General features: G+C 39.9%; 1 protein-coding gene across 5 annotated transcripts in view; it reads left to right on the forward strand.

Annotated features, from left to right (window-relative positions):
- NT5C3A (5'-nucleotidase, cytosolic IIIA) overlaps nucleotides 1–25,252 on the forward strand; it is a 103,802-nt gene that overhangs the window by 37,641 nt on the left and 40,909 nt on the right. For 3 of the 5 annotated variants that reach the window (XM_081971270.1, XM_081971267.1, XM_081971271.1), the window contains exon 2: nucleotides 18,619–18,717. In XM_081971270.1, the coding sequence (XP_081827396.1) occupies nucleotides 18,619–18,717 (99 nt within the window). Of the gene's footprint in view, nucleotides 1–12,676; nucleotides 12,784–18,618; nucleotides 18,718–25,252 lie in introns of all 5 variants that reach the window. The other 2 variants (XM_081971268.1, XM_081971269.1) reach the window with 1 other exon arrangement.

Consider the following 25,252-nt stretch of genomic DNA (forward strand, 5'->3'; position numbering starts at 1 on the left):
CTGTCTGTTCGCCAGGACCTATGTACCATCCACCCGGACAGGGTGGTATTGAGACTGGACCCGACCTTTATTCCAAAGGTCAACACTTGGTTCCACAGGACGCAAGACATTGTGATTCCTGATTTTTGTCCGCGACCATCGCATCCCAGGGAGCATCAGTGGCACATGCTGGACGTCAGAAGAGCGCTGAAAACATACATCACCCGCACCTCCGAGTTCCGGAAGTCGGAGTCCTTGTTTGTGTCTTTTCAACCAGGCTCCCTGGGCAAGAAGGTCTCTTCTTCCACTGTCGGCAGGTGGCTGCACGCTTGCATCGCCTCGGCCTATGAAAGCCAGGCCAAGTCGGTGCCTCGGGGCATCACGGCCCATTCCACTCGCAGTGCGGCCACGACTGCGGCTTGGGCTACTCGGGCATCGATCCTGGACATTTGCAGGGCGGCTACGTGGTCCTCCCCGTCGCCCTTCATTAGACATTACAAGCTGGACATCTACGCCTTGGCTGAGGCGTCCTTTGGCAGGAGGGTGCTTCAAGGGGTTGTGTCTTCAACCGAATCCCGGGACTCTGCTTCTGCCCGCCCAGATGGACAATAACTTGGTTATGTCCCATTGCTTGGACTCTCCAAGTAGTGCACAGGAAAATGACCATTGGCTTACCTGAAGGGTCCTTTTCTGTGCACCGCGGGAGAGTCCAACCCACCCTGGCTGTTAGTCCGGGGATTCATCCTATTCGTGTCAACTAGAGTCATCTTAGACACATTTGCTCCATCCTCTCGGCACAGACTGTTTTTCGTAATTCTGGCAAGTAATCACACAAGGAGGTGTGGTTAAAGGAGAAAAAAAGTTCCTCAGTATCCAGGGCAACCAGACTGAATTAACCCATTGCTTGGACTCTCCCACGGTGCACAGAAAAGGACCCTTCAGGTAAGCCAATGGTCATTTTAACATGTTACTATTCTTGTACTTTAACTCCCCCTTTATTAAACTAACTTTGAATAAATTGTAACATTCTTTATGCCTTCATTCATAAGCTAACTGAAATTTTTTAGTCCGGTATTTGTTTTGAATATAGTCAATCCATCTTCTCCAGTCCAGCTTGTACTTCTCATCTGAGTGATCCTTCAAATACGCTGAAATTTTGGCTATCTCTGCTAAGTTTACTACTTTTAACGTCCATTCTTGAATAGTAGGCAACTCTTCCTTCTTCCAGTATTGCGCCACCAACAATCTTGCTGCCGTCGTTAGGTTCAAGATCAGATTAGTCTCTATGACAGTACAGTCTGAAACTATGCCTAACAAAAACAACTGGGGTGTGAACTTTATCCTCTTTTTCAAAATATTTTGAATAACCCATGATATTTTTATCCAAAATGCTTTAACTTTTTTACAAGTCCATCAAATATGGTAGTACGTGGCATCAGCACAATCACATCTCCAACATTTAGATTGTAGGTTCGGATACATACAGGCTAACCTTTTTGGATCTAAATGCCATCTGTACAACATCTTGTAAAAATTCTCTCTCAAGTTTTGAGCTTGTGTAAATTTTACATTTCTTACCCAAATCTCTTCCCATGTTTCCATCATTATTGGTTCTTCAAAATTTTGTGCCCTTTTTATCATACAATCTTTAACTAATTCTGTTTCTGAATCTATTTCTATCAATACATTATACAACCTTTTTATGTGCATTTGACCCTGGTCCCTGATTTTTTTACCAAGTTTTCCTCATTTTGAATAATACCGGATTTCTGGTCTTTTTTCCATCTAGCCTGTAACTGACCATACTGGAACCAGGTTTGAATTACCCTTTCATCTCTTAATGTATTCAAAGATTTCAACTGAGGTGCACCTCTATCCATACTAATGAGTTCTGCATATGTAGTTCGATCTTGCGGAGTCCCTGCGGGGAGAGGGGGCAGTCTATAAATTTAATAAACCTAATAAACCTAACCTAACCTTGTTTTTGTTCTATACTTATATTCTCTATAGCATGTCTGGGCACCCCCCACATAGGTATTTTATCGTTTAACCTATATTGATTTTTTTCCAAACACGCAGTAAAGCATTCCTTCAAATATGACTTTTAAAGATCTTGTCAGCCTTCTTGTCGTATATTAAATAAGCATGCCAGCCATATACCAAATCATAGCCCTCAATATTCAATATTCTATCCTCTGTTATGTTAATCCAATCGCTAATTGTTGCTAAAACTGCTGCTTCATAGTATAATTTTAAGTTGGGCATTTTTAAGCCTTCTCTTTCACGTTTGTCTTGCATTATTTTAAGTTTTATTCTCGGTTTCTTTCCTGCCCAAACAAAGTTGTTAATACCTTTCTGCCATTCTTCCAAACTTGCGTCTTTTTTAAGTATTGGTATCATTTGAAAGAGGAACAGAAACTTAGGCAAAACATTCATTTTGACTGCTGCTATCCTTCCCAGCAAAGACAATTGTAGTTTTTTCCAATTATTCATTTCTCTCTGTATTTTATGCCATAATGGTTCATAATTGTACTTATATAATTTCCCATTTGAGGTTGTAATATAAATTCCTAAATATTTAACCTTTTTTATTATCTCACATCCTGTTACTTTCTAATTCTTTTTTTTTCGTTTGTAATCCTATTTTTAGCTATCATCTTTGTCTTCCCTAGATTTACTTTGAACCCAGATACTTGACCATATTGGTTAATTATATTCATTAGACCTATAACTGATTCCCCCGGCTGGGTTAATGTTACAACCAAGTCATCCGCAAATGCTCTCACTATATTCGTAGTGCCTAATCTTAATTCCTTGTAGTTCGTCAGACCCACGTATTCTGTTCAATAACAATTCCAGGGTTAAGATAAACAATAATGGAGACAAGGGACACCCCTGTCTTGTTTCTTTTTCAATTTTAAAAGATTCTGTTAAGCCTCCATTAACTATAATTTGTGCTGTCTGTTTCTGGTATATTGCTTTGATAGATTGCATGAAATGCTCTCCGAATTGCATCTTTTGTAGTATTTTTATTAAAAATTGCCAATTGACTTGGTCGAATGCTTTCTCCGCATCTAAGAATAGAAGCACTGCCGGGACTTGGTTATACTTTCCCAAGTATTCCATTATATTAATGATTTCTCTTACATTACTTTTCATTTGCCTTCCCTGTATAAAACCAGACTGATCATTGTTGCACAATTGGCATTAACCTATTTACCAATATTCTAGCAAAAATTTTGTAGTCTGTATTAAGTAATGAAATAGGCCTGTAGTTTTTTGGCTGGGTACGATCCTGTTACTCTTTTGGAATCAATGAAATAAAGGCTGTTTTCCAAGAAGGTGGGACCCTGCCTTCCATTTGAATTTTATTAAATAGTTCCCTAAGAGGTTCCATCATTTCTAGTTGTAACTTTATAATAAACTGCTGTCAGGCCATCTGTGCCAGGCGCTTTGCTGATTTTTAACTGCTTAATTGCCAGGAGGATTTCCTCTGCAGTTACAAGTTGATTCAATCTTCCCCTTTGCTCATCTGTAAGTATAGGAATTTTCTCTTTCTCCAAATATCGATCTATATCTGACCCTTGTATTTTGTCACCAGCATACAGTCTGGTGTAAAATTTTAAAAAGGTCTTTTTAATCATATCCTGTTGGAAAACTTCTTTACCTTTATTCTACTTTCTCTATATTACGGGATCTTTGTTTTTTCCTTAACATATATGCTAGCCATTGACCTGGTTTATTGGCATTACAAAAAGTGTTATGTTTAGCATATAGAAAATTAGTAGCTATCTGGTCCGACATTAGCATATTGAACTGACCTCGCAATAAAGTAATTATCTCTTTTGTCTTCTTATCATCTGGTTTAGACATGAAATCCTGTTCTTTTTTTTAAATCTCTTCCTCTAATTCCCTTTGTTTCTCCCTTTGTCTGCGCCTATCAACATTGTTCAGATTTATTAAAACGCCTCTCATGTATGCTTTACTTGCATCCCAAACCATTTCCATTGATATCCCCTTATGCATATTAAAAGCAAAATATTCTTTCAATAGTTTTTTACATTCCGTAACATTTTTCTTATATCTAAATAGATTTTCATTTAATCTCCAAGACCTCCTGGGTTGGTCTCCATATTCAAGTTCCATCCAGACCGGGTTGTGATCTGTTAAAGTTCTCGGACATATCTTAGTCTTCTTTACCCTGGAAAAAAATCATTTGTAATTAGTATAAAATCAATTCTGGAAAGGGATTGGTGCTTATCAGAGAAAAAAGTAAAATCCCGTTCTTTAACATTGCGTTCTCTCCAGATATCCCTCAATTCAAAGTCATCCATCATATCAAAAAAAGATTTAGGTAATCTTGTTCGTGTTTGGGTATTTTGCAAAAGCCTCTTGTCTTGAACAGGATCCAGTACTCCATTCCAATCGCCCAGTAAAACACAGGATTTGTAACCCCATTGTGTTAGTTTGGTGTGAAGCAACTTATAAAATTTTTCTTATAGTTGATTGGGAGCATATATTCCTGTTAAGAGTATTTTTTTTCCTTCTATTAATAGTTCAATTGCAATATATCTACCTTGAGGGTCTGCTTCAATTAATTCAGCCTTTAAGTCTTTTCTTAAATATATAACAATACCGTTTTTCTTCTCCGGAGCAGATGCTACAAAATGCGATCCCAGTCTTGCGTTCTTCAAGTATTTCTGATCCTGTGTTCTAATGTGTGTTTCTTGTAAGCAAATTACATCATTTTTAAATTGTTTCAAGTAGTGAAATATTTTTTTCCTTTTTTGTGGTGAATTTAAGCCATTAACATTCCATGTTAGAAATTTAGTTGTCATCTTTAGCCCACTGAAGCTTTTTAAGAGCTGCCTGGAAATCTTTCACCTTCGGTCTAGCTCCTCCCACTGCTTCTGTGCTCATGTTTATATTATCTCGAATTGCCATCTGGGCTTGTTGAAACATTAATTCTTGTTCTTTACGTTTGGTAGCCGCACGGGTTTGTCTCTGTTCCATAATTTCTTCTGTTTCCTGCAGCAAACTCACAACCCCAATTTGTGCCTGGTTATCTTGCTCCCTGGGGTCGTCTGTCTCTTTCCTTTCTTTGGGACCTGGAGATGGAGGGCGTCCTACCTTTAGTACCATACTATAGAAATATTTTGCCTTCCAAACAGAGTTGAGGCGATGTCTTTCTCCTATGTAGTTCACCACCAATTCGGCTGGGGTCTCCCATCTGTATTGAATCTGGCGCTTTCTAAGTTCGTCCACTAGAAATGCATAATCCTTTCTAGATCTCAACATTTTGGGAGGGATTTCCTTCAGTACTATCACATCTTGACCTGCCACTTGCAGTTTTTTTTTGTAGGTTGCTTGCAATATTTCATTCCTAATTTTCCTGGTGACAAAATAGATTACGATATTTCTTGGCAGTTGTCTTTGGCAATCCATGAATTAACGCGGTAAATTTTGTCAATTTGCCAGAGGCATTCAGCCTTTGGCTCCCCAGTTAATTGGACAAGAGCGTCTGCAAAAATCTCTCTTAAGTCTTCTTGAGTATGTTCCTTCAACCCTCTTATCCTAAGGGCAAATTCTGTTAAGGTGAGCCTATGGAGCTGACTATGGGTCTGAGTGGTGTTCCTTCTTTGTGTATCTTGGGGAGGTCATAGAGTTTGGGGCATCTGGAAGATTTCTCTCTGGGGATGATTCTTTGCTGGATCTCTTCACTGATTGGAGAGGCTTTTATTTTGGATTTGGTGGTTTTTTCCAGGGAGGTAGTGGGGTCTGTGTTTAGAGGTTTATAAGCAGGGTCTTGGAGTAGGTTGGATAGTTTGGCTTGGTAGTCAGATGTGTTCATCACCACTATGGCGTTACCTTTGTCTGCTGGGAGAATGATATATTGTTGTCTTTCCTCAGGTTGGTGAATGCTTTTTCTTCTTGTTGTAAGTTGCTTCTGGGTGGATTACTGGAGCAAAGGATGTTGGTGACTACAAGTCTGATTTTATTGGCTTCATCTTGGTTGATTTTGGTGAGTGTAGCTTCAATTCTGCATATGATATCTTCAGTGGGGATGCGTTTAGGGGCGACTGCAAAGTTGAATCCTCTGGAAAGGACATTGGTTTCAGCTGTGGTGAGGGTTCTGTCTGATATGTTGTGTACTGTTTGTTTCATGACTTGCTGTGGAGGGGGGTTGGGCTTCTGTTGTTTGGGCAATCTTCCAGATGCCCCAAACTCTATGGCCTCCCCAAGATACACAAAGAAGGAACACCACTCAAACCCATAGTCAGCTCCATAGGCTCACCTTAACAGAATCTTGCCAAATTCCTCGCCAAACAACTCCAACCCTACACAGAATCCATCACCTCACACGTACAAAACTCACTCCACTTCATAGAAACAATAAAGAAACAAAACCTACAACCAAGCAACTTACTTGTCATCTTCGATATCATATCTCTCTTCGCCCAAGTCCCTATAAAAGAAGTCTTGACAGCTCTCCAGAACAAACACAACCCCCTAAGCACATCCTGGACCTGACCAACCACTGCCTAACCAACACATATTTCATCCATAATAGACAAAGATACAAACAGATAGAAGGAGCACCCATGGGAACACCCCTCTCACCTGTCATCACAACACAAACCCAAACTCTGGCTTAGATATGTTGATGACACTTTCATGATTTGTCCACACGGGAAAGAAAAACTGGACAACTTCCTCACACATTTCAACAGCCTACACCCAAAATACAATTCACTATGGAAATAGAAGCAAACAACCAACTTCCCTTTCTGGACGTCCTAATCTATAAAAAACCCAATGATTCCCTAGGACACACCATCTACCAGAAAAAAACACACACCAACCGCTACGTAAACGCCCAATCCCATCACCACCCTGCACAGATCAACTCTGTGGCCAAGACCCTCATCTCCAGAACCAAACGCCTAGCCGACAAAGACCACCTGAAAACTGAATTACCCTCACACATGTATTAATCTCCAACGGATTCCAAAGAAAAATAATTACCAACCTAATCCAAAAGGAGACACCTCCTAAGAACCGAGACACAGAACAGGACAATGGCATCGCCCTCCTCCCCTACATTAAAGGCACTACAGATACAATCAGCAAAATTCTCCACAAACACAATATCAAGACAGCCTTCAACACTGACCAAAAAATAGCCAACATCTTGAGAAACCTCAAAGACAAAATCCAGCTAGAAAACCAAGGAGTCTACAAAATACCATACAAAATCTGCCCTGCAACATCCATAGGACAAACGAACAGGAGAATAAACACACGCATCGCAGAACACAAGAACGCAGTAAGAACGCAGCAGCTTAAAGCTACAGGACATGAAATTAATTTTGAAGGAACCAGGTTAATCTCCAAAACTGAACACTTCAACAATTGAATAATTATGGAGATCACTTCTGGTTTCTGCTGGCGACGGACGTGCTGTCCGCCGCTCGTCTCCTCGGTTGGCTCCATAAGGAGCACAGGGGGCCTTGGAGGGGTCCACTGCCGAAGGGCGACTCGCTGAAACCCCCCGGAATCAGCGGCAGCCGGCAGGGTTGTTTTCAGCCTCGCCTAGGAGCCAGGGAGCGGAGGGGGAGGTTGGGACAGCTTCAGGCTGTCTGCCCTTTCGTTGAATGGGCTCCGGGAGGAAGGAGTTTACCCAAGGAAGAGTGGCTGAATGCTGGTGGTGGGGGATCCACCCTGATGTCCTTAATCGTCATTAAAGGATAAGCAGCAGGCTACTGTAAGTTCGTGTTCAATTTATTTGAACCTGAAGATTAGGTTCTCTTCTCTTTACCCCCCCCCACTCGGATTAAGCGGCATTCGAACTATCTCTCTATATATCGGAATGCAGAGAGAACAAAGGCTGACTCGTCACTTGAACTAACTATATGAGAAAGATCGCTATCATAATTGCAAGAGAAGATTGCTGAGCTGTCTTTTAAAAAAAAAACCTTATGGAAACCTCCGTTCTTCTCCCTGTGAAAGGAGGAGCTAAGATGGCTCCCTTCCATCTTTGTTTTTGCATTTACAAATGAAGTCTGCCTTTTGAAACTACCTTCGGGGAAAAAAACTCTCTGGTATTGTTTTATTACCATCTCTGAGGGAGACCGGGACCTCTCCTGTTACGTGGTCTACCTGGACTTTGATTATTTGACTTTCCCCTTTCTGCTGTGCCTCGGTGTCTTGGAACGGTGAAGGAGAATTAACTCTTCGCTTTCGGATTTGCCTGCCTCCTTGGACCGGCACAGCTGCGCAATCCGCCGATGCCATTTTCTTTGTAAAAGACTTATATACATCTCTGAACTTAGACAAATGGGGCCTAAGAAACCACCAACGGGCAAGTCATTTTCGGCTCCTCCGTCTGCCACTAGTCCAAGCATGCAGCAAACGAAAATTACCTCATTGTTACAACAAGAAGGGTCTGGAGAGAGCCCGAAAGAGCTATCTGTTACCCAAATGTTTCAAGAAATTATGAGGGGTCAAAATGAGTTGAAAAAAGAGATGACAGATCTTAAAGATGAACTCAGAGGTGTTCAACATCATATTTCAGAAAACAAACAGAGAATTATGGTGTTGGAGGAGGGGACGGCTGGGCCAGGGAAGGAGGTTAAAGCAGTCCGGAAGGGAAATGTAGAATTGGAAAACCTAATGGCAAAAATAGAATTTGAAAGAATGTCCTTTTTTCTCAGATTCCAGAACCTACCAGAGACAGAAAATGAAGATCTTAAGGATATTATGAGTGCAATTTTAGCAGAATATATTAAGAGAGACAAAGAACAGTTGTGGTGGGACATGGGCCTGATTTGCAGAATTAATTCAGCATATGCTAGAAGTCATAATGTTCCAAGGGAGGTACATGTTAAATTTCTCAGGAGGACCACAAGGGATGAGGTGCTTGGGGCCCAAAGGGAGAGACCACTAAAATATAAAGATGAAGAAATCACCATTCTTAAGCAGATTCCGAAAAAGATAAGAGAAAGAAGGAGGAAGTATTCCTCCTTATCAAAGAAATTATACAATAAAGGAGTTTGGCTTAGATGGTTATTGCCAGAGGAAATGTTGATCTTTTGGGAGGGAAATAGGATTAGAATTAATACAGTGCAGGAGGCTGAAGCCTTACATTAAAAACATTTCTCTCTCCTAGAGGATGAACACAGGGAAGGTAGTGAAAAGGGTAGCAAGGTACAAGATATAAAGTGGGAGGGCTGTGGCTCCATCTGGGGACAGGGAGGAAGGAGCAATATCGAAAAGGCTCAGGTCACAAAAATAAAAGTATTTGAAATATTTGTAATTGTTGATATACTAGAAAGTGACAAAGGAAAAATGATTGAGCACATGGTTGATGCAATGTAGAATAAGATTCTGTTTTTGCTTATCTTTTATATCTTGCTTTTAATATTGTAAAAATTGTGAGATTTGGAGAAATTTCTACCACTAGTGTGGGAGCTGGCAAAATTTTCTATGCACCCCTTTACCTTTCCCCATGAATGTTTAAAAACCAATAAAATTCTTTAAAAAAACAATTGAATAATTATGGAAGCTATCGAAATAGAGAAACACCCCCACAACATGAATAAATGTGACGATACCTCCCGCCTACCAGACATCTGGAAACCAGCCCTAGTCAACCAACGAGCCCCACCCACCACCCAGGCTGTTACAACATGAAACAACAACGGACACACAGCCAGCACCAATCAGCACCAATCTACCAATCATGATTCAACCACACAGCCAATCATTCTACTTGTTGAAACAACGCCAGCACTCCACCCACCCCCACCAAGATTTATAGAAAGACGGCAGCTCCAACCACGCTTTAAGCCCAAAACCCAGCCTGAAGATGGCGAGTGGGACCTCGTCGAAATATTGCCAAGACAATCTCAATCTTACATGGGAAAAGACCCAAATACAACAAGGCCAGGATACCTACATTCGTGAAAATCTAAAAAAATCTGTGTGTGTGTGTGTGTGTGTGTGTACATATACATACACATGTGTATTTGTTATTATGTTATGTATATATTAAGTAAAGACTAGTACAATAATTAACTTAATCTCTTATATATTAATTCAGTTACTCAATCTAACAATCTTACAATCACTTATAATTCACTAACCATATATAGTAATCAGTTTTATCTATCTATCTATCTATCTATCTATCTATCTATCTATCTATCTATCTATCTATCTATCATCTATCTTTCCAGACCTGCTTTATATCCTAAAATTTCATATATTCAATACTCAGTATATTAAATGTATTTAATCTAATAGATTGTCAATTCATATATAATCAGGGAAAAGTTTGCAAGAATTCACTTACATTTCAACTATCATCTATCATCCAATACAGTTCATCAACATTTCACCTAACCATAATTCAATTTACTCTGTACTTCTTCCTTCCTTCTATATTTTCTTTTAACTTTTTTTCCCTTTTACTTCCACAGTCAGGTTTTAGAGATCTCAAAATTCAAAGTTCCACACTTTCCACAAGTTCCTTTTTTCCTCTTGAAATTTTTCAGCAATTTGCATCAGCTATTTATTCCGTCTCTTTTAATTAGTTCCTAGTTTCTCTCTTCGCTAGATGGCGCTTTTGTTTCTTTCTTCTTTTCATCTGTCTTTTTTTCTCTCCAACAAACGTCAATTTTTTTCTCCAACAAACGTCAAATTCTCTGCTGTATCTTACACCAAATTTCTTCCCTAAGTCTTTATCTCGCTGTCTTCAGTCACTGTTTTGCCTGGCTCCAATTCCTCTTTATAATTCAGATTTCTCTAACGATCCCTCCTCCTCTCTTTTCTCCTGCTTCCAAGCCTCTCCATTGCCAAAGGAAATCGCATGCTCTTTTACTCCTTATCGCCGATCTTGAGCTATTTCCCAGCCTGACTTAGAGTCTCAAATTTCTAGTTCGGTCAAATATAAGCAAAATCTTTACCATTTTAAAGTTGTTTTTAGATGTTGTCTGACACTGATGCTATCGTGCTGCTTTATTCTCTTCCTCATTATGGTTCGTCTCAGCTCTGAATCGGCCATGGATGCCGATTTCTTCTCCGTTGGTTTCAAGGAGTTTATCTCATCCAATTGGGAGTTTGCCTCCTTCCACTCTGCCATTGGGAACTGCCATTCCTTCACTCGCTCCACTATGACGTCACCAGCAAGAAGTCCAAATTCTAGAGATCTTTCTAACACTGCAGTATTTCTTTTCTTCTGCTCCTGGGTCTTCCTACCACACATAACAGCACAAATTAATCATATCTTGTTTAGTTAGCCCCAATATCTGAATCATTTTAGGGTAAGGAGGAGCTTCCCAACCTTTAAGTATTTTCCCCATTGTTCTACCTCCTTAAGCATTGGATTGTTACTACCTGTCTGTTCTCTTTCTAGCTTAAATCTCCGAGCAGGCATTGGCTTATTTTTAAGGATCCAAATTCTTCTCTATCTACTTTAAATCTCCCAGCAGACACTGGCTCTTTTAAAAATCAAGATCTATAGAGACCTTTGTTCATACATACTGTTTTTAACATGTCCCAGTGCGCTAATGCGCAGCCCAATGGAAAATATAGCCCTAATCTTTTTGCTAGATCATCTGTTCCCCATTCTTAAAAATCCTGGCTGATAATATTGTTAAAATATAGCTAAAACAAATTGGTAACCTCTCCAATATATGTGCTTTTATAAATAATCAGATATGGGTTAAAAATATAAGGTTAAAAAAACCTTCTTAATTTTGGAAGAACTTTTTAAAACTGTTGCTGCCTGTCCACCATCTTGGCTCCCCATCTGGTTCCCTTTTATAGACTTGTGATCTGTAGAATATAATGAAAAGGGTACAATCCAAAATCTTCCCATCTATTGCCTGTTGTTTTTCTTCAAAAATTAACTTTTTTGTTTGTTTTGTAATTACCATTCAGATTTTTGCCTTTAATATTTCAGATCACTTGTGTTACAACAATCTACTCCTCACACACACTTTCCTGCTCTATTTGACTCTTTTGTTTGAGCTTCTGCTGTCAGTATCCCAGTAGATCATCTGTCAATCTAACAAGCTAGATTCTTGAGCCATGCCTTCCTGATATACTTCACAAGGCTTTTTTTTGGGGAGGCGGGGATTGCCCAGGAATTAATCAAGCTACTTTTGGAAATGCCCTCAACTGCACCTTCTGCTGCTATATTAGTAGTTACTGAGCTGAAAAATTCTTTTCACTGCTGCAACTGTGCTTTTCACAAGCCTCTCTTGGTGAATTGTAGGTATTTTTTTCAAGTTAATACTGTATATCTGATAGCAGCTAGCTTGTCTTAAATTCTAAATGCTATACAGAAGAGTTCTGTTCTCCTTAACAGAGAAACAATTTAAATTGTGCTAAGTAGGGTTTATATCCTAGAAAAAATAAGTAATGTAGGATTGTAAACTAAGTTTGTGCTCCAATATAAATTTCGTGGAAATAAACTATTAAGTGAAGTATATATTTGTTTCTGAGTAAACATATGTAAAACTGTTCTGGTAGTGTTTTAAAAAGCATGGACTATTGATATATATATATAAAACTCATATAATTGGAGCTATTCGGATAAACATATGTTTACCATGTTTATGCAAACTAATTCTGAAGATTGGATAACATAGCAGACAATTTCCTAAGCAATTCACTTGATTTTTGTTGGCAGCCTGTATGCAAGCCCTGCATTTATGGAGTCTGCTTGTCACCTGTGCAGTTGCAGTAGGAAAAGATCAAGTACCGCAGAAGCAAGGGTGCCTTAAGATCAGCGCACAGGTACCTTCTTTTTAAAAAAATGAAGAAAAATTCGGGCAAGCCTCATGCTAAAATTACTAGATTTCAGCATATTCTTGTGTACATGGCAGATACACAGTTCCAAATCTAGAGAGTTTATTTACATTAATTAATATGCTAAAAAGCTATTTTAAAACATGAGAGTTTTCTTCAGAAAAATCCAAAACACTTAGCAAGCATCTTTATTTTTGGTATAAATGCATCAGTTCATTCAATAATAAGGTCTATAGTATAAAATCAATCCAGAGGGATAGGATAGGAGCTGGAAGGGACCTTGGAGGTCTTCTAGTCCAGCCCCATACTCAAGCAGGAGAATCTATATCATTTCAGATTAGATTAGATCAGTTTAGATTACTTTGCACTCACAGACTTTACAACTGAATCTAAACTATATTTCTATTCATTGCATCATAACAGCAGCTTAAAAATGATTTATATCTTACATGTGTGTGATTGGAAAATTAATATTTATGTTTATTTTAAGGTAACGGAACTGCATACTTCTCCCAAAAATAATTTAATTTGTTAACAAACATAAAAAATTTAAAGAATAATTCTGAATGTAAACTACATAAAGTTTCCAAGTTTATGATCAAGGCTTATGAAAGCTAACTGGGTGATTATATTACTTTTTTTTTCTTTATGTTTTGGTGTAAAAATGGAACCATGTTAAAATTATAAATATTTCATAGTGTTTTGTAGCTAGAAAGAAATTCTTAAATGAAATATTTATATTTTTATATTTAAATGTTATCATTGAAGGAAATTTAACCTTTTAATAGTTTTTGTTATTAGTATAAATAAACATAAAACTCTTATTTCCTGTACATTATGAAGTTTTTGATCAATTTGAAAGCTGAATAGATCTGAGATTTCAGTTCTAATCATATTTCCTTAAAGATGGAAATATAATCTGAAAGTGAAATAGGCTTTATTAAAAGTAAATGTCTTTGTGCTTATTACCATGGTTTCCAATATTTCCAATAGGTCTGGAATAATTGAAATTTTAACAGGATACTACGGCAAGCAGTTGATTAAAAGCCATTTACCTTTGTAACATTTTCTTTTTAAGCCAGTGCAAAATATCTATATGGCAGATACTAAAAATGGTGTCTATTTGAATATTGAGAGTTCATAGTGAGAAAGGTGTGGTAGAAATAAATAAGATGGTCCAGCAGTTCTTACAAGTATGCAAAAAAAGTCTTCATTTATTCCTTATTCTTATTTCCTACTCTGCTCCTAACAATGATAATAAAACTGCTTTTAAAAGAATCAGGGGCACAATTTTATTCCATCTTTTTCTCTGCTACCTAGCAGCATTCCAGAATTCTAAAATGCAGTTGTAAATATAAATAATTTATTTCATATTTATATTAATAAGATGTGGTCTCATTTTTCTGACATTTCTTCTGTTTTATTTTAAATTGTATATGAAGGTATTTTTATTCACATTTTCTATAAATAAGAGGAAAATTCTTAGTATATTTCTTTATTATATTTACTAGAAATAAAATACATTTCGATTTTCATATAAAATATAACTTGTCTTTCATTGACTTTTAAAGCAATTCTTCATTTGAATAAGCATTAATAAACAGATTGCAGGCTTGACAAGTTTAGTCTGAATTTTTTCGTCATTAGTATAAGCTTGCATAAAGATAGGTATCAGTTAATAAATATTCGACTAACAGTCATATTCAGAGTATCTTCAAAACAGTATCTTGAAGAGCTGAAATTTTGTCAATTTTGTATTGTGAGATCATAACAATAATTTGTCAGTAATCCCTTCCGAGTTACTCAAGCAAGTTAATTTCAGCAAAAAAAAAAACACCACTATCCTACCTTTTCATGCGAACATGTGGTTTTACTATCTAAAGAATATAGTTTTCTTATATAAATGCATGGTATTACTTTCTAAGTGACTTAGGAGACCTATTATTTTAAAAAATTACATTTTCATTTCTATCTAATTCTACCCTTGTAGCAATTAATAAAGTAATTCAAGAAGTTATAATGATAGAATAAGTACTTTCTGTTCTCATTAGCAAACTAGGAATTAAGACTCTAGGAATTGGGGGGTGGGGAATGAAGTAAAACCTTGTCTCTTCAACAAATGATACTCTGCTCTATTTTAGTGTTTGTCAATTAAGGGAACTCATTATTGCTACATTACCAATTAGATTATATATGAGCTAGTGATGCTAGGATCACACACCTGTTTCAAACTTACCATTTCCTATGTACTTTCCTATCAATTTGGATTATTGATAGAAAAGTGGGGCGAAATTAGAGTTATGCAGTGATTTAATGGGCCATACATGGATTAGATCTCCAAATCAAATAGAAGTATTATTGATCAGTGAAGTTAATGGTTCACTAAGCAGAAAAGTAGGAAAAGCGGCATCCCCAAGCTTCTGGAAGTTGTTAACAAGCAAATAAAGAGGAGATTAGTAACAGTGTTTAAATCTTATCCAGAGCTAGAATGCTGCAAAAATCCTGAAAATTTGGGGAGAAGAGAGGGGAAGACATTAGCATTTGTATCTCCATTCTAACTATACAGGCTGATGTGAGCAAAATATTACAATCAAAGTACATTTCAGACTGGGATCCTTGATTTATACTACTAAATCCTGCTGTATTATACCTGAGATAAAAAACCCTGATGTGAGAAACAAAGAAAAAAAAAGGTAGTATAATTTTGATGTAAAGGATGCATATTAATTTTCTTCCCATGCTCTTGCTTTATGTAAGCTCAGACAATAAGAAATCTAAACCTAAAAACAACATTTTGATACAGTTTCAGCTTAGTGTGCTTTCCTCCAAGGTATATTTTATGAAAATGTAGTTACTGATAAAATTGTAATTCTATTAAATCAATATAGAGAGACAAAGTTTTATATATTACTTTTATGAGAGTAAGTTAAAATAAGTTATTTTCCCTCTATTTATGCCAGAGGGAAAATATTTAAGGACAGATAATTTTGAAAATAGTTAAGTGTTTGGATCTATTATGAGAATTTAAAAAAATAGTATCATAAGCCTTGTGTATCTTTTTTTTAAACTATATGCTATGTTATTTTTAGAACAATACCACTGAAAGGTGGATCCCATCGCTGGCCATTGGACTAGGGTTGGCCACTTGCTGTAGTAGACCAGGGGGCTTTCCCGGACGGGTTTTCATTGTTGCACAAGTAGCACAGCTTCTTACATAATCTTCCACCTCCGACCTCATCTTTGGCCACCAAAATTGACGTCTAGCGAGGTGGAGAGTTTTCAGGAATCTGAAATGACCTCCTAGTTTCGCATCATGACTCCGCTGTAGCACTTGCAATCTCATTTCTGCAGGGACGTACAGTTTGGATCCCTTCCAGGCTACGCCATCATTAATCGTTAGGATGTCTTTGTTGTTGTTGACCCATGGGTCTGTCTGGAGGGCTGCTTTCAGTTCGGTTCTCAGTTTATCTTGGCTTCGACTGGTGACTTGAGCTGCCTTTTGGTGAGAAGGAGATATGATGGGGTGGAAAATGTCTTCCTTCTTACTGTCAAACTGGGGTTTTCTCGACAGTGCATCTGCTAGCAAGTTCTTCCCTGCGGGCCCCCATGGAGCAACTGGCCCCCATGGAGCGGGCGCGCAATTTGGGCGTCCTCCTAGATGCCCGGCTGTCTATGGATGACCATGTGGCAGCCGTGGCGAGGGGGGCGTTCCACCAGGTTCACCTGATGCGCCAATTGCGCCCCCTATTGGACCGAGATGCCCTACGCACAGTCACTCATGCTCTGGTGACGTCCCGCCTGGACTACTGCAATGCTCTCTACATGGGGCTTCCCTTGAGATGCACCCGAAGACTACAGCTGGTCCAGAATGCGGCCGCGCGGGTGATTATGAGGAGTACGAGATACTCCCATATAACACCTCTCCTGCGCGAGCTGCACTGGCTCCCTGTGGTCTATCGGGTGCGTTTCAAGGTGCTGATCACCATCTTTAAAGCGCTCCATGGCACAGGACCTAGTAACTTGCGGGATCGCATCCTGCTCCATACATCCCTACGACCAATCCGCTCTCACAGAGAGGGACTCCTCCGGGTGCCGTCCACTAAGCAGTGCCAAAGGGCGGCGCCCAGGAGCAGGGCCTTCTCTGTGATGGGCCCAGCCCTCTGGAATGACCTCCCCCCCGACATTAGGATTACTACCGACCTCTGCTCCTTCCGTACAAAACTCAAGACCCACCTTTTCCAACTAGCTGGCCTGGCTCAACTATAGTTCTATCTCCAATCCTCCTGGCAATTTTATACTTTTTACATTTTAAAATTTTAAATCGGGGTATTTTAATTTTTAACATTATTATTGTTGTTTTCTGTATTGTAACAATTGTTGTGATTTTATACCTCCTCCGTGTAATGTCTAACCATGTAATGTCTAATCGTGTAACATGTGATTTATTTATTGTACGCCGCCCCGAGTCCCTTCGTGGAGAGGGAGCGGCTAACAAGTCTAATAAATAAAATAATGCCTTTTCTGTGCTAAAACTTTCATTGACTTCTCTTTTCTCCCATCTTCTCCTAATTTATTTTTACACTATATTGTTTTACATAAATGCTACTTAGATTATTCCATAATTGTGGCCTTAAACAGCAAATGTGTGCTTTCTTATCCATTATTTTTGAGAAAAAGTAATAAAAAGAAAATGCCAGAATAAGCCTGCATGAATATTCAGGAACAACATTAATATTGTATTTTTGTGAATATTTTTATAGGATATTAAATCATAAGAGATGCAAATATAAACCATCAAATAAATTTCATATAGATTTTTTATAACTTAGCCATCATCTGGATAAATTTCTATGACTTTTACATAATTTTGGTAAACTTCTTAAGTCTTCTAAAGAGATTTTTAAAACAATACAGAGCCAATCCTATGGAGCTACATACCTATTTTTCCTACATGCAGCAAAGTAGGAATGACTACAGCCAGCTAGCTACCTATGTCAATAGAGATTTCTAAAATTCAGTCATAGCTATGCCCATGTCTAGGATTACAAATTTAATAAGCCAATGAATTAATTGTTGGGTAAGCAAGAAACATGTCATCCTTCCTCAAAGGATATTCCTATCATGCCATTATAGCATTATGTTATCTGTGTTCTTATATGACTGCTGATGATTTTATTGTTTGTCACTCCTATTTGAAGTAAATAATAGAGATGTGCACTGAAAAAGACTTTTCTTGGAAGACATGTTCCATTCTTTCTTTTTGACTTACTGATTTCTTCTCATATTGTTAGGAATATAACATATTGGAAGTATTTATTGTGTATGATATAAACACATGGTATATTTACAATATATAGAAAATTATGAATGAAGTCCAGAGAGATGTAAATATTCAGACTTGTAATATTCATAATAAACCAGAGTTAAATCAAATATTAATAGTTACCTGCTGTAAATATTTTTATATTTAAATTTTTCATGTGAAATTGTACTATTAATATATCTGCATACACCATACAGCGGTTTATAAATCTAAATAAAGTAAAGTAAAGTAAAGTAATAGCAGTACCAACATTATGGTTAATGTCTTTTGAAATTTTAATATATTTATAATTACCCCATCTGTTCTGTAAAAGATAGGCTGCTTGAATAATTTATGCCCGTATTGAATTAATATGTCCGCTATTTTCCCAATGCGCATTTGAAAGTATACCAGTTTTTATATTCTTTACTATGATAGCATTTTTCTATATTAGAGTCACTTATTTATCTTGATAAATGTTTATGTGTAAAAATTAATATCCAACTTTTTACTTTTTTCAGATGCCAGAATTTCAGAAGAAAACTGTCCATATCAAAGACCCAGAAAAGGTAGAAGAAATTATCTGTGGTCTCATCAAAGGAGGAGCTGCCAAACTTCAAGTAAAGAGCAAACATTGTTATAAAAAATAAGAATATGAGATGCTTATTGGCTTCATCATAGACCAAATCAGTTGCTTCCTGTTTTATTTGAAGCAGGATTGTATTTACTAAGTAAACTATCATGCATGAACTAAAAGCATCAGTGAATGCATTTTATCTAATGACAACCCTCTATTTCCTTCATTCATCAGTGCTTGATCTTGTCTGTGTGTGTGTGTGTGTGTGTGTGTGTGTGTGTGTTGCATTTGTGCTGATAAATAAATAAAGGGAGACTAGTATAGATCTATTTCAAGCTATTTAGCTCTCATCAGCTAGCCATACCCTTACTGGGAATCGAACCTGGGCTGAATTACATATCAGGCAGATGTATTATCCACTAAGCCACAAGCTCTCCTCCTTTATCAGCTAAACCAGGGAAATAGGTATGTATTGTGTCACAACCCCTGGTATGCTAAAATATGGGAGGGAGCATACTGCTTCCCTTTTTCTGTCTTTCAGCTCACCCTAGGAGCCATCCAGGCAGAAAGCAAGGACTAATCTCCCTTTATTTATTTATCAACACAAATGCAACACAAATGTAACAAAGGCAACATTTAAAAAATGCCTTTCTACACACACACACACACAAATGTGTGCGTGCGTGCAGAGAGAGAGTAAAACTATGATGTACTGTAATTGACTTTTCAGAAAGATGGTTCCATTTATATTTGAACTTACATCACATGAATCAGTTTGTCTTTGGTGTAATTATAGAATTGCAGTAAAGGACACATTTTAGTAGCTTGATAAATCCCCAAATGAACAAGTAGGTAATTAATTGTGAATGAAACTGAAATGAAAAATATAGGCTGCATCTACAGTTCTTTTAAGTTAAAAAATTGGATACTAACAAATACATCCCTAAATTAAATTAAATATTTACATTTTTATCTTGTAACCATATTTTAAAAAGTCTTCCTTGGTTTATTTGTAGGCATCATTGTTATACAGGATATTGTACGTAGAAATTCCTTTACTTCAATAATCTATAGAGATTACTTCTGTATGCCTCTGCAAGACTTTCTGTCTAATTTATGCTACTTTTTAAATTAATTTGGAAAATAAAAACATCATTCCTTATCTCTGTTTCCAAGGATGAATCTGGGATCCGCATAAGATGAAAAGGCATTTTTGGAAAATGAAATAGTAAGTGGCTAGAGTCAAATGCTTAAGTGGAAAGTGTGCCTACTTCCAAGAAATAAGATAAAGTGAGAGCCTAATAGGGATTTTAGGTAGCAACTTCACAAACTTGTCTTCTGGAAAATGGTTCTTTTTTACTTGCCATGGCTTTCTGGTAAAAAAAGATCAAGGATTTCTAAATTCATCTTTACACCAAAATGTACACATCATACCGATAGTGGTTGGTTTACATGCACACTAAATAAATTCAGTCAAATGTGGAATGGCTTAATATACTGCTTCTGCTTTAAAATAACTCTTAAAGAACTAACATACTCAAAGACCTTCCCAGTTCAACTGAGATGGTGAGTGTATAATAAGCATATATATTTTAGTAGTCTGTATGTTGTTCATAGAGCCAATCTAGTGGTTAAGGCACTGTTGTAGAAACTAAAGGACTGTATGTTCTGGTCCCACCTTGGCGTAAAGCCAACTGAGTGACCTTGTGCTAGTCATTCCCTCTCAGTCCTAGGAAGAAGGCAGTGTGAAAACCAAAATCCTTGTCAAGATAACTGCAGGGACTTGTCCATCTAGTTGCAAGAAATCAACAATCACAAAGACGCACAGAGATTTGTATCTGTCATCTGATCTTAAATCTTCAAAACATTAATATTAAAAATTGAATAAAACAGTATAAACATGACAGTGGAACAATATAATCAATAATATCCCAAACACAAGGAGCAAGCATAATCCACTCACAATTCAGGAGACTAAGATGATAACTTCCCCCAATCACTGAAGGCATCCTGCTTAATGAATGAATGACAGAGTTGGGTCTTGTCTAGAAACAGGAATATTATAGTATTAAAAGTAACTTTAAAAGGGTTATGATTTCTTACAGACCTTTCAGTTTTGTAATTAAAAGTCCCAACATAGGATGTTGATCACAGACTGGTAAACTCATCTACAGCTGGCCATGATGATGCCAAAATAATATAAATTGTGCTATGATCTTACAGTACAAAGTCTAGCTTTTTAAACATGCATTGCAAAGTTTCATGCCAGTATTAAGAAGCGTAATTTCCATTGCTTCCTGAGTGCTTCTGGGAGATTGCAATAATGGGTTGTCTTGTCCGTTCTGCTTAGAGACCACACTCTAAGTTGTGGCCACACCCCGTCATTACCCTCTATGGCCCAGTTTCAGCTCGGTCTATACTTAGACCAGACATGCCAACTGTTTCAGGACTTCTTGCAGTCTCAAGAATAGGTTTGTATAACGATTTTTAATGAATTTAGAGAGCTTCATAGTACCCTAGCCTGGTTAGAAAAATCAATTTAAAAAGTGATTTAGAGCTGCCTGGTTGCGCGGTCTTTTTTTAAAAAGCCACCACTACCTCGAAAGTAATTGCAAGAGCCTCTGTAAAGGTGTGAACTCCCTGCCTAGTCCAGGCTAGGCATACCAGTTATTTTATTTGAGGCACTGAGTCCCTGCCTAGGTTTGGCTAGGCAAACCCGTTCTTTTAGGCACTTCAAATTGCAGCAATTTCCTCCTGCCTTATCTTCTGCTTACCTAGAAAGGCTTGGAGTCCCTGCCTAATCTTGACTAGGTATACCCACACAGGAGGCAGACAGCACCAACAGCAGCAGCCTTGCTTGTTTAGAAACAAAATGGAGGACAGAGCTGCAGAACAAGGAGACAGGGTACTGCTTCCTAAAATATCTTGTTCTTCTGTGGAAACTTCAGATTCCAGGTAGTCAAGGTGTAAGGCTTCCAGCAGAAAAGGGCATTCCAAGGCTTCTGAAAAAGATGTCAGTCTTGGAAAAGGCCTTGGAGAAACAATTTCTTAGGGCTGAGAGACAGCTGTCAGAAATTCAAACAGCTTCCCCTCTGACAGAAGCAGCAGATTCCCGCCATTTTCAGGCTGAACAATTGCCTCACTCCGGATGTAATACCACAGGCTTGGTCAACATAGGGAGCTAGTGAGCCCTCTTTTCACTTGCTTGTCAAACCTGCAATGCAGCTGAAGTAAACCCCTTTTTCTGCCCAGCAACAAATGAGGGATAGCAAATCTCCAGTGTTAGAAGGCCAGTCCCAGAGGTTACCTCTACACCCACTGCAGCTGGGCTTTACCAAGAGGACTCTTTAATGTCTTTCTTGCCTGGAGGTATAAACTGATTGATTTCCCAAGCTATTTCTCAGGGAGTTACTGCAGCACTGCAGCAATCTATTACCCAGATAGCCATGCCCCCTCAGCCATCTACCAGCCTCCAACAGGGCCCCCAGTTAACAGGAGCCCAATTCCACTGGCGTGGGACGCAATCTCACAATCCTGCTTCTGACAGTGAGGATTCACTTCTTCCTGATGAGGGCTAAAGGGATGCAGATATATCAGAGAATGAGGGTTTAACCCCAGATATCCAGGCCTTCACCAGACTGTTTTCCAGGGCGCTGCTCTGGAGAGTCCAAAGAAGGGTTAAACACAGCCAATCTGCCCAGAACTGAATTGAAACGTTAAGCCACGCCTCTGGTGCCGACTCTCCTCAGATTTTTTCAATTCAGCTAGCCCAGTGGACGCTTTAAGATTTTCTCCAGTTCTAAGATTGATTCCTTGGACTCTCCAGAGGAAGAATAATTTTTTAAAACAGCATATTTAAGGATTTTTAGAGCAGGCTGGTGAGTTTAAATTTAAGTTTGTTTTTTTCCCTTTTTAATTGGGTTTTTCTCACCCTTTCGGCTCTCCTGGAGTCCGGGGCTTTGCTCTGGCTCCTAGAAGCCACAGGCAGCTGTTGGGGGAAGCGCGTGGGTCGGAGTGCCGACGCCAGCGCTGTTGGGGCACCCCTACTGGGGGCCGATTCCCACTGGAAGCCCTCCGTTGCAATTTGTGCTTCTAGCAAGTCAAATTGCTGCGTGGGCTCCCAGGGCAGCCATTTTGGCTTCTTCCCTCTTTAAATTTGGCGCGCAAAAGCTCCGGTGAGTTCCGGCCGCCATTTTGGATTGCGCAATCTTCCGGCTTTACTTTTAAAAGTTTTTTGCTGCCTGGTGCCTGGCTCTTTGCAGGAGCCGTGTGGAGTCAGACTTGCCCGGTGTGACCGGCGACCTGGGCCCCAATCCAAGCAAGTGATAGCGGCGTGGGATCGTGGCCTGCTGGGTCGCCTCCCTTACTCTCCTGCAGGCGCTGGGAGCGAATTCTGCTCGCGCCTAAAAGATTCCAAGCTACTTCAGGCCTTGCAGTTTCTCTGTCTCCTCAGGAGCATCGTGCTGCGGTGGGCTTTCTGGAGGTGGTGAGTGGTGGTTTTCCCATCCCCCTACTGCCCCAACCAGTGATTGTTACCATGGCAGATCAGGCCCCTGAGACTTCTGAGGGTGTCTCTTCCAGAGCCCCTGTAAGACAGGCCGGGAAAGCAGCCAGGGAGGCCATTAGAGGGAGTAAGCCTTACTCCAGGCATGGCCCCAAGCAGGGCTCAGGCCTAGACAAAGATGCATTAAGGCGACAGAAGGCCTTAGAAAAACAGGTTTCCAAAGCCCAACAGCAGGCCCAATCTTCCCTTTCGGTGTCTCCTGGGGAGCCCTCCAGGGAAATTCCTCCAGCCCAGGGAGGCCCCATTTCTGATAGTGAAGAGGAAGGGGATTCCCTGGCCATGGCAACTTCTCCAGGCCATTCCATGGCTGATCAGGCTGATCTCTTTGCCTGTCCCTCTGATATGGAGGAGGGATCAGCTCCAATGGGGCCCTTAGCCCCTCAACAGCCGATCCCCGGGCCCACTCAAAGGGTTCGCCCCATTGAGGACCAAGGGCCTAACCTATCCACTGAAATGCAGGAAATAATTAACAGGGCCATTTCCCAGGGCATTGAGGCAGGCATGCGAAAGGGTGGCAAGCGCACTCGCAAGATCCACCATTTGCAACCCCACGAGGATTCCAGAGAGATGACTCCTAGCCTTCCACCTCCGTCCCTGCATTCTTCAGTGGCCTCCGATGAGTCAGACTGGGAGGAAGAAGAGGAATTTCTTCCTAGGCAGGAAGCTGAATTCTCTGGGGATGAGGCAAGCCCCGCCAAAAAGCCGGCCTTTTCAGGCTTATTTAATTTGGATAATTTCAAAACCATTTTAGATAAGGCTAAGATCTCAACTCACATGGGGTCCACCCCCCCAGCTCAGGTGGTTGTAGACCCTGATGATCTATCTGGGGATCTCTTTGAGGAACCCATTTCGGTCCAGGAAATAGTTCCTGTACCCAAGATGTTCCTCAATTTAGTTCAAAGACAGTGAGTGCAGCCAGCTACCATGGCTACCCCCAGCAGCCATGACAAGAAGCTATATACGGTGGATGCCAGCCTGGAGGAGCTGCTCAAGCTCCCTCCTATCGATCCCCCTGTAGCGGCTCTTACCTCCTCTTCTGTGCTCCCTCCTGACCTGTTGGAGGGGCTCAAGGCTGAGGACAAGAGAACCGAAACTGCTTGTCACAAGACCCATCAGGCAGCTGCATGGGCCATTAAGTCCTCCGCTTCAGCCTCCTTTTTCTCCAGGGCGGCTCTCCTGTGGCTGAGGCAGTTGTTGAGGAAGATACCTGCCAAGGACGTTAAAGTCAGGCAGGATATCAATAAAATCATGGCAGCCACAGAGTACACTGCTGATGCCACTCTGAATGCTGCTAAGTTTGCCTCGCGTGCCCTAGCGTCTAATGTTACTTCCAGACGCCTCCTGTGGCTTAGGCACTGGAATGTGGATATGCGCTCCAAATGGAAGCTTGTTACTGCCCCCTTTAAAGGGGACAAGCTGTTTGGTGAGGTCCTTGATCCAGTCCTTGTGGAAAACAAGGACAAAAAGAAAGTGATGCCATCAGTCACCAAAAAGCCTGATCGTAAAGGTCCTGGCTCTTACAGGAGGCAGGCCTTTCGGAACAATGAGCCCTCCACCAGCTCCGCCCCCTATCATCGGGCGTATCCCCAGCAGGGTGAGCGGTCTCAGGACCGTCAGTCCTTTCGAGACAGAGGTCGCCAGCAGCCCTTCTCCAAGCGGCCATTTCGGGGGGGCTCCGGCTCCCGACCCTTTAGGAGGTATAAATGACCATCACAGGTCAGCTCCCATAGGAGGGCGGTTGCAGTTGTTCCACGCCAAATGGGAGCAGACCACGTCGGACCAGTGGGTTCTTCAAACGGTCCGCATGGGTCTCACTTTAGAATTCTGGTCCCCCCCTCCCCGCCACTTCATCCGGTGTCCAGTTCCCTCAGGGTTAGTCAAAAGATCCCTCATGGAACAGGAGATAAGGCACCTCAAGGAGATCAGGGCCATAGAACCTGTCCCAGCAGGCCAGGAAGGAAGAGGGTTTTACTCCATCCTGTTTCTGGTCCCCAAAAACTCAGGAGGGTGGAGG

Source organism: Natrix helvetica (genome assembly GCF_964273705.1).
Source record: "Natrix helvetica genome assembly, chromosome: Z".
Lineage (NCBI taxonomy): Eukaryota > Metazoa > Chordata > Lepidosauria > Squamata > Natricidae > Natrix > Natrix helvetica.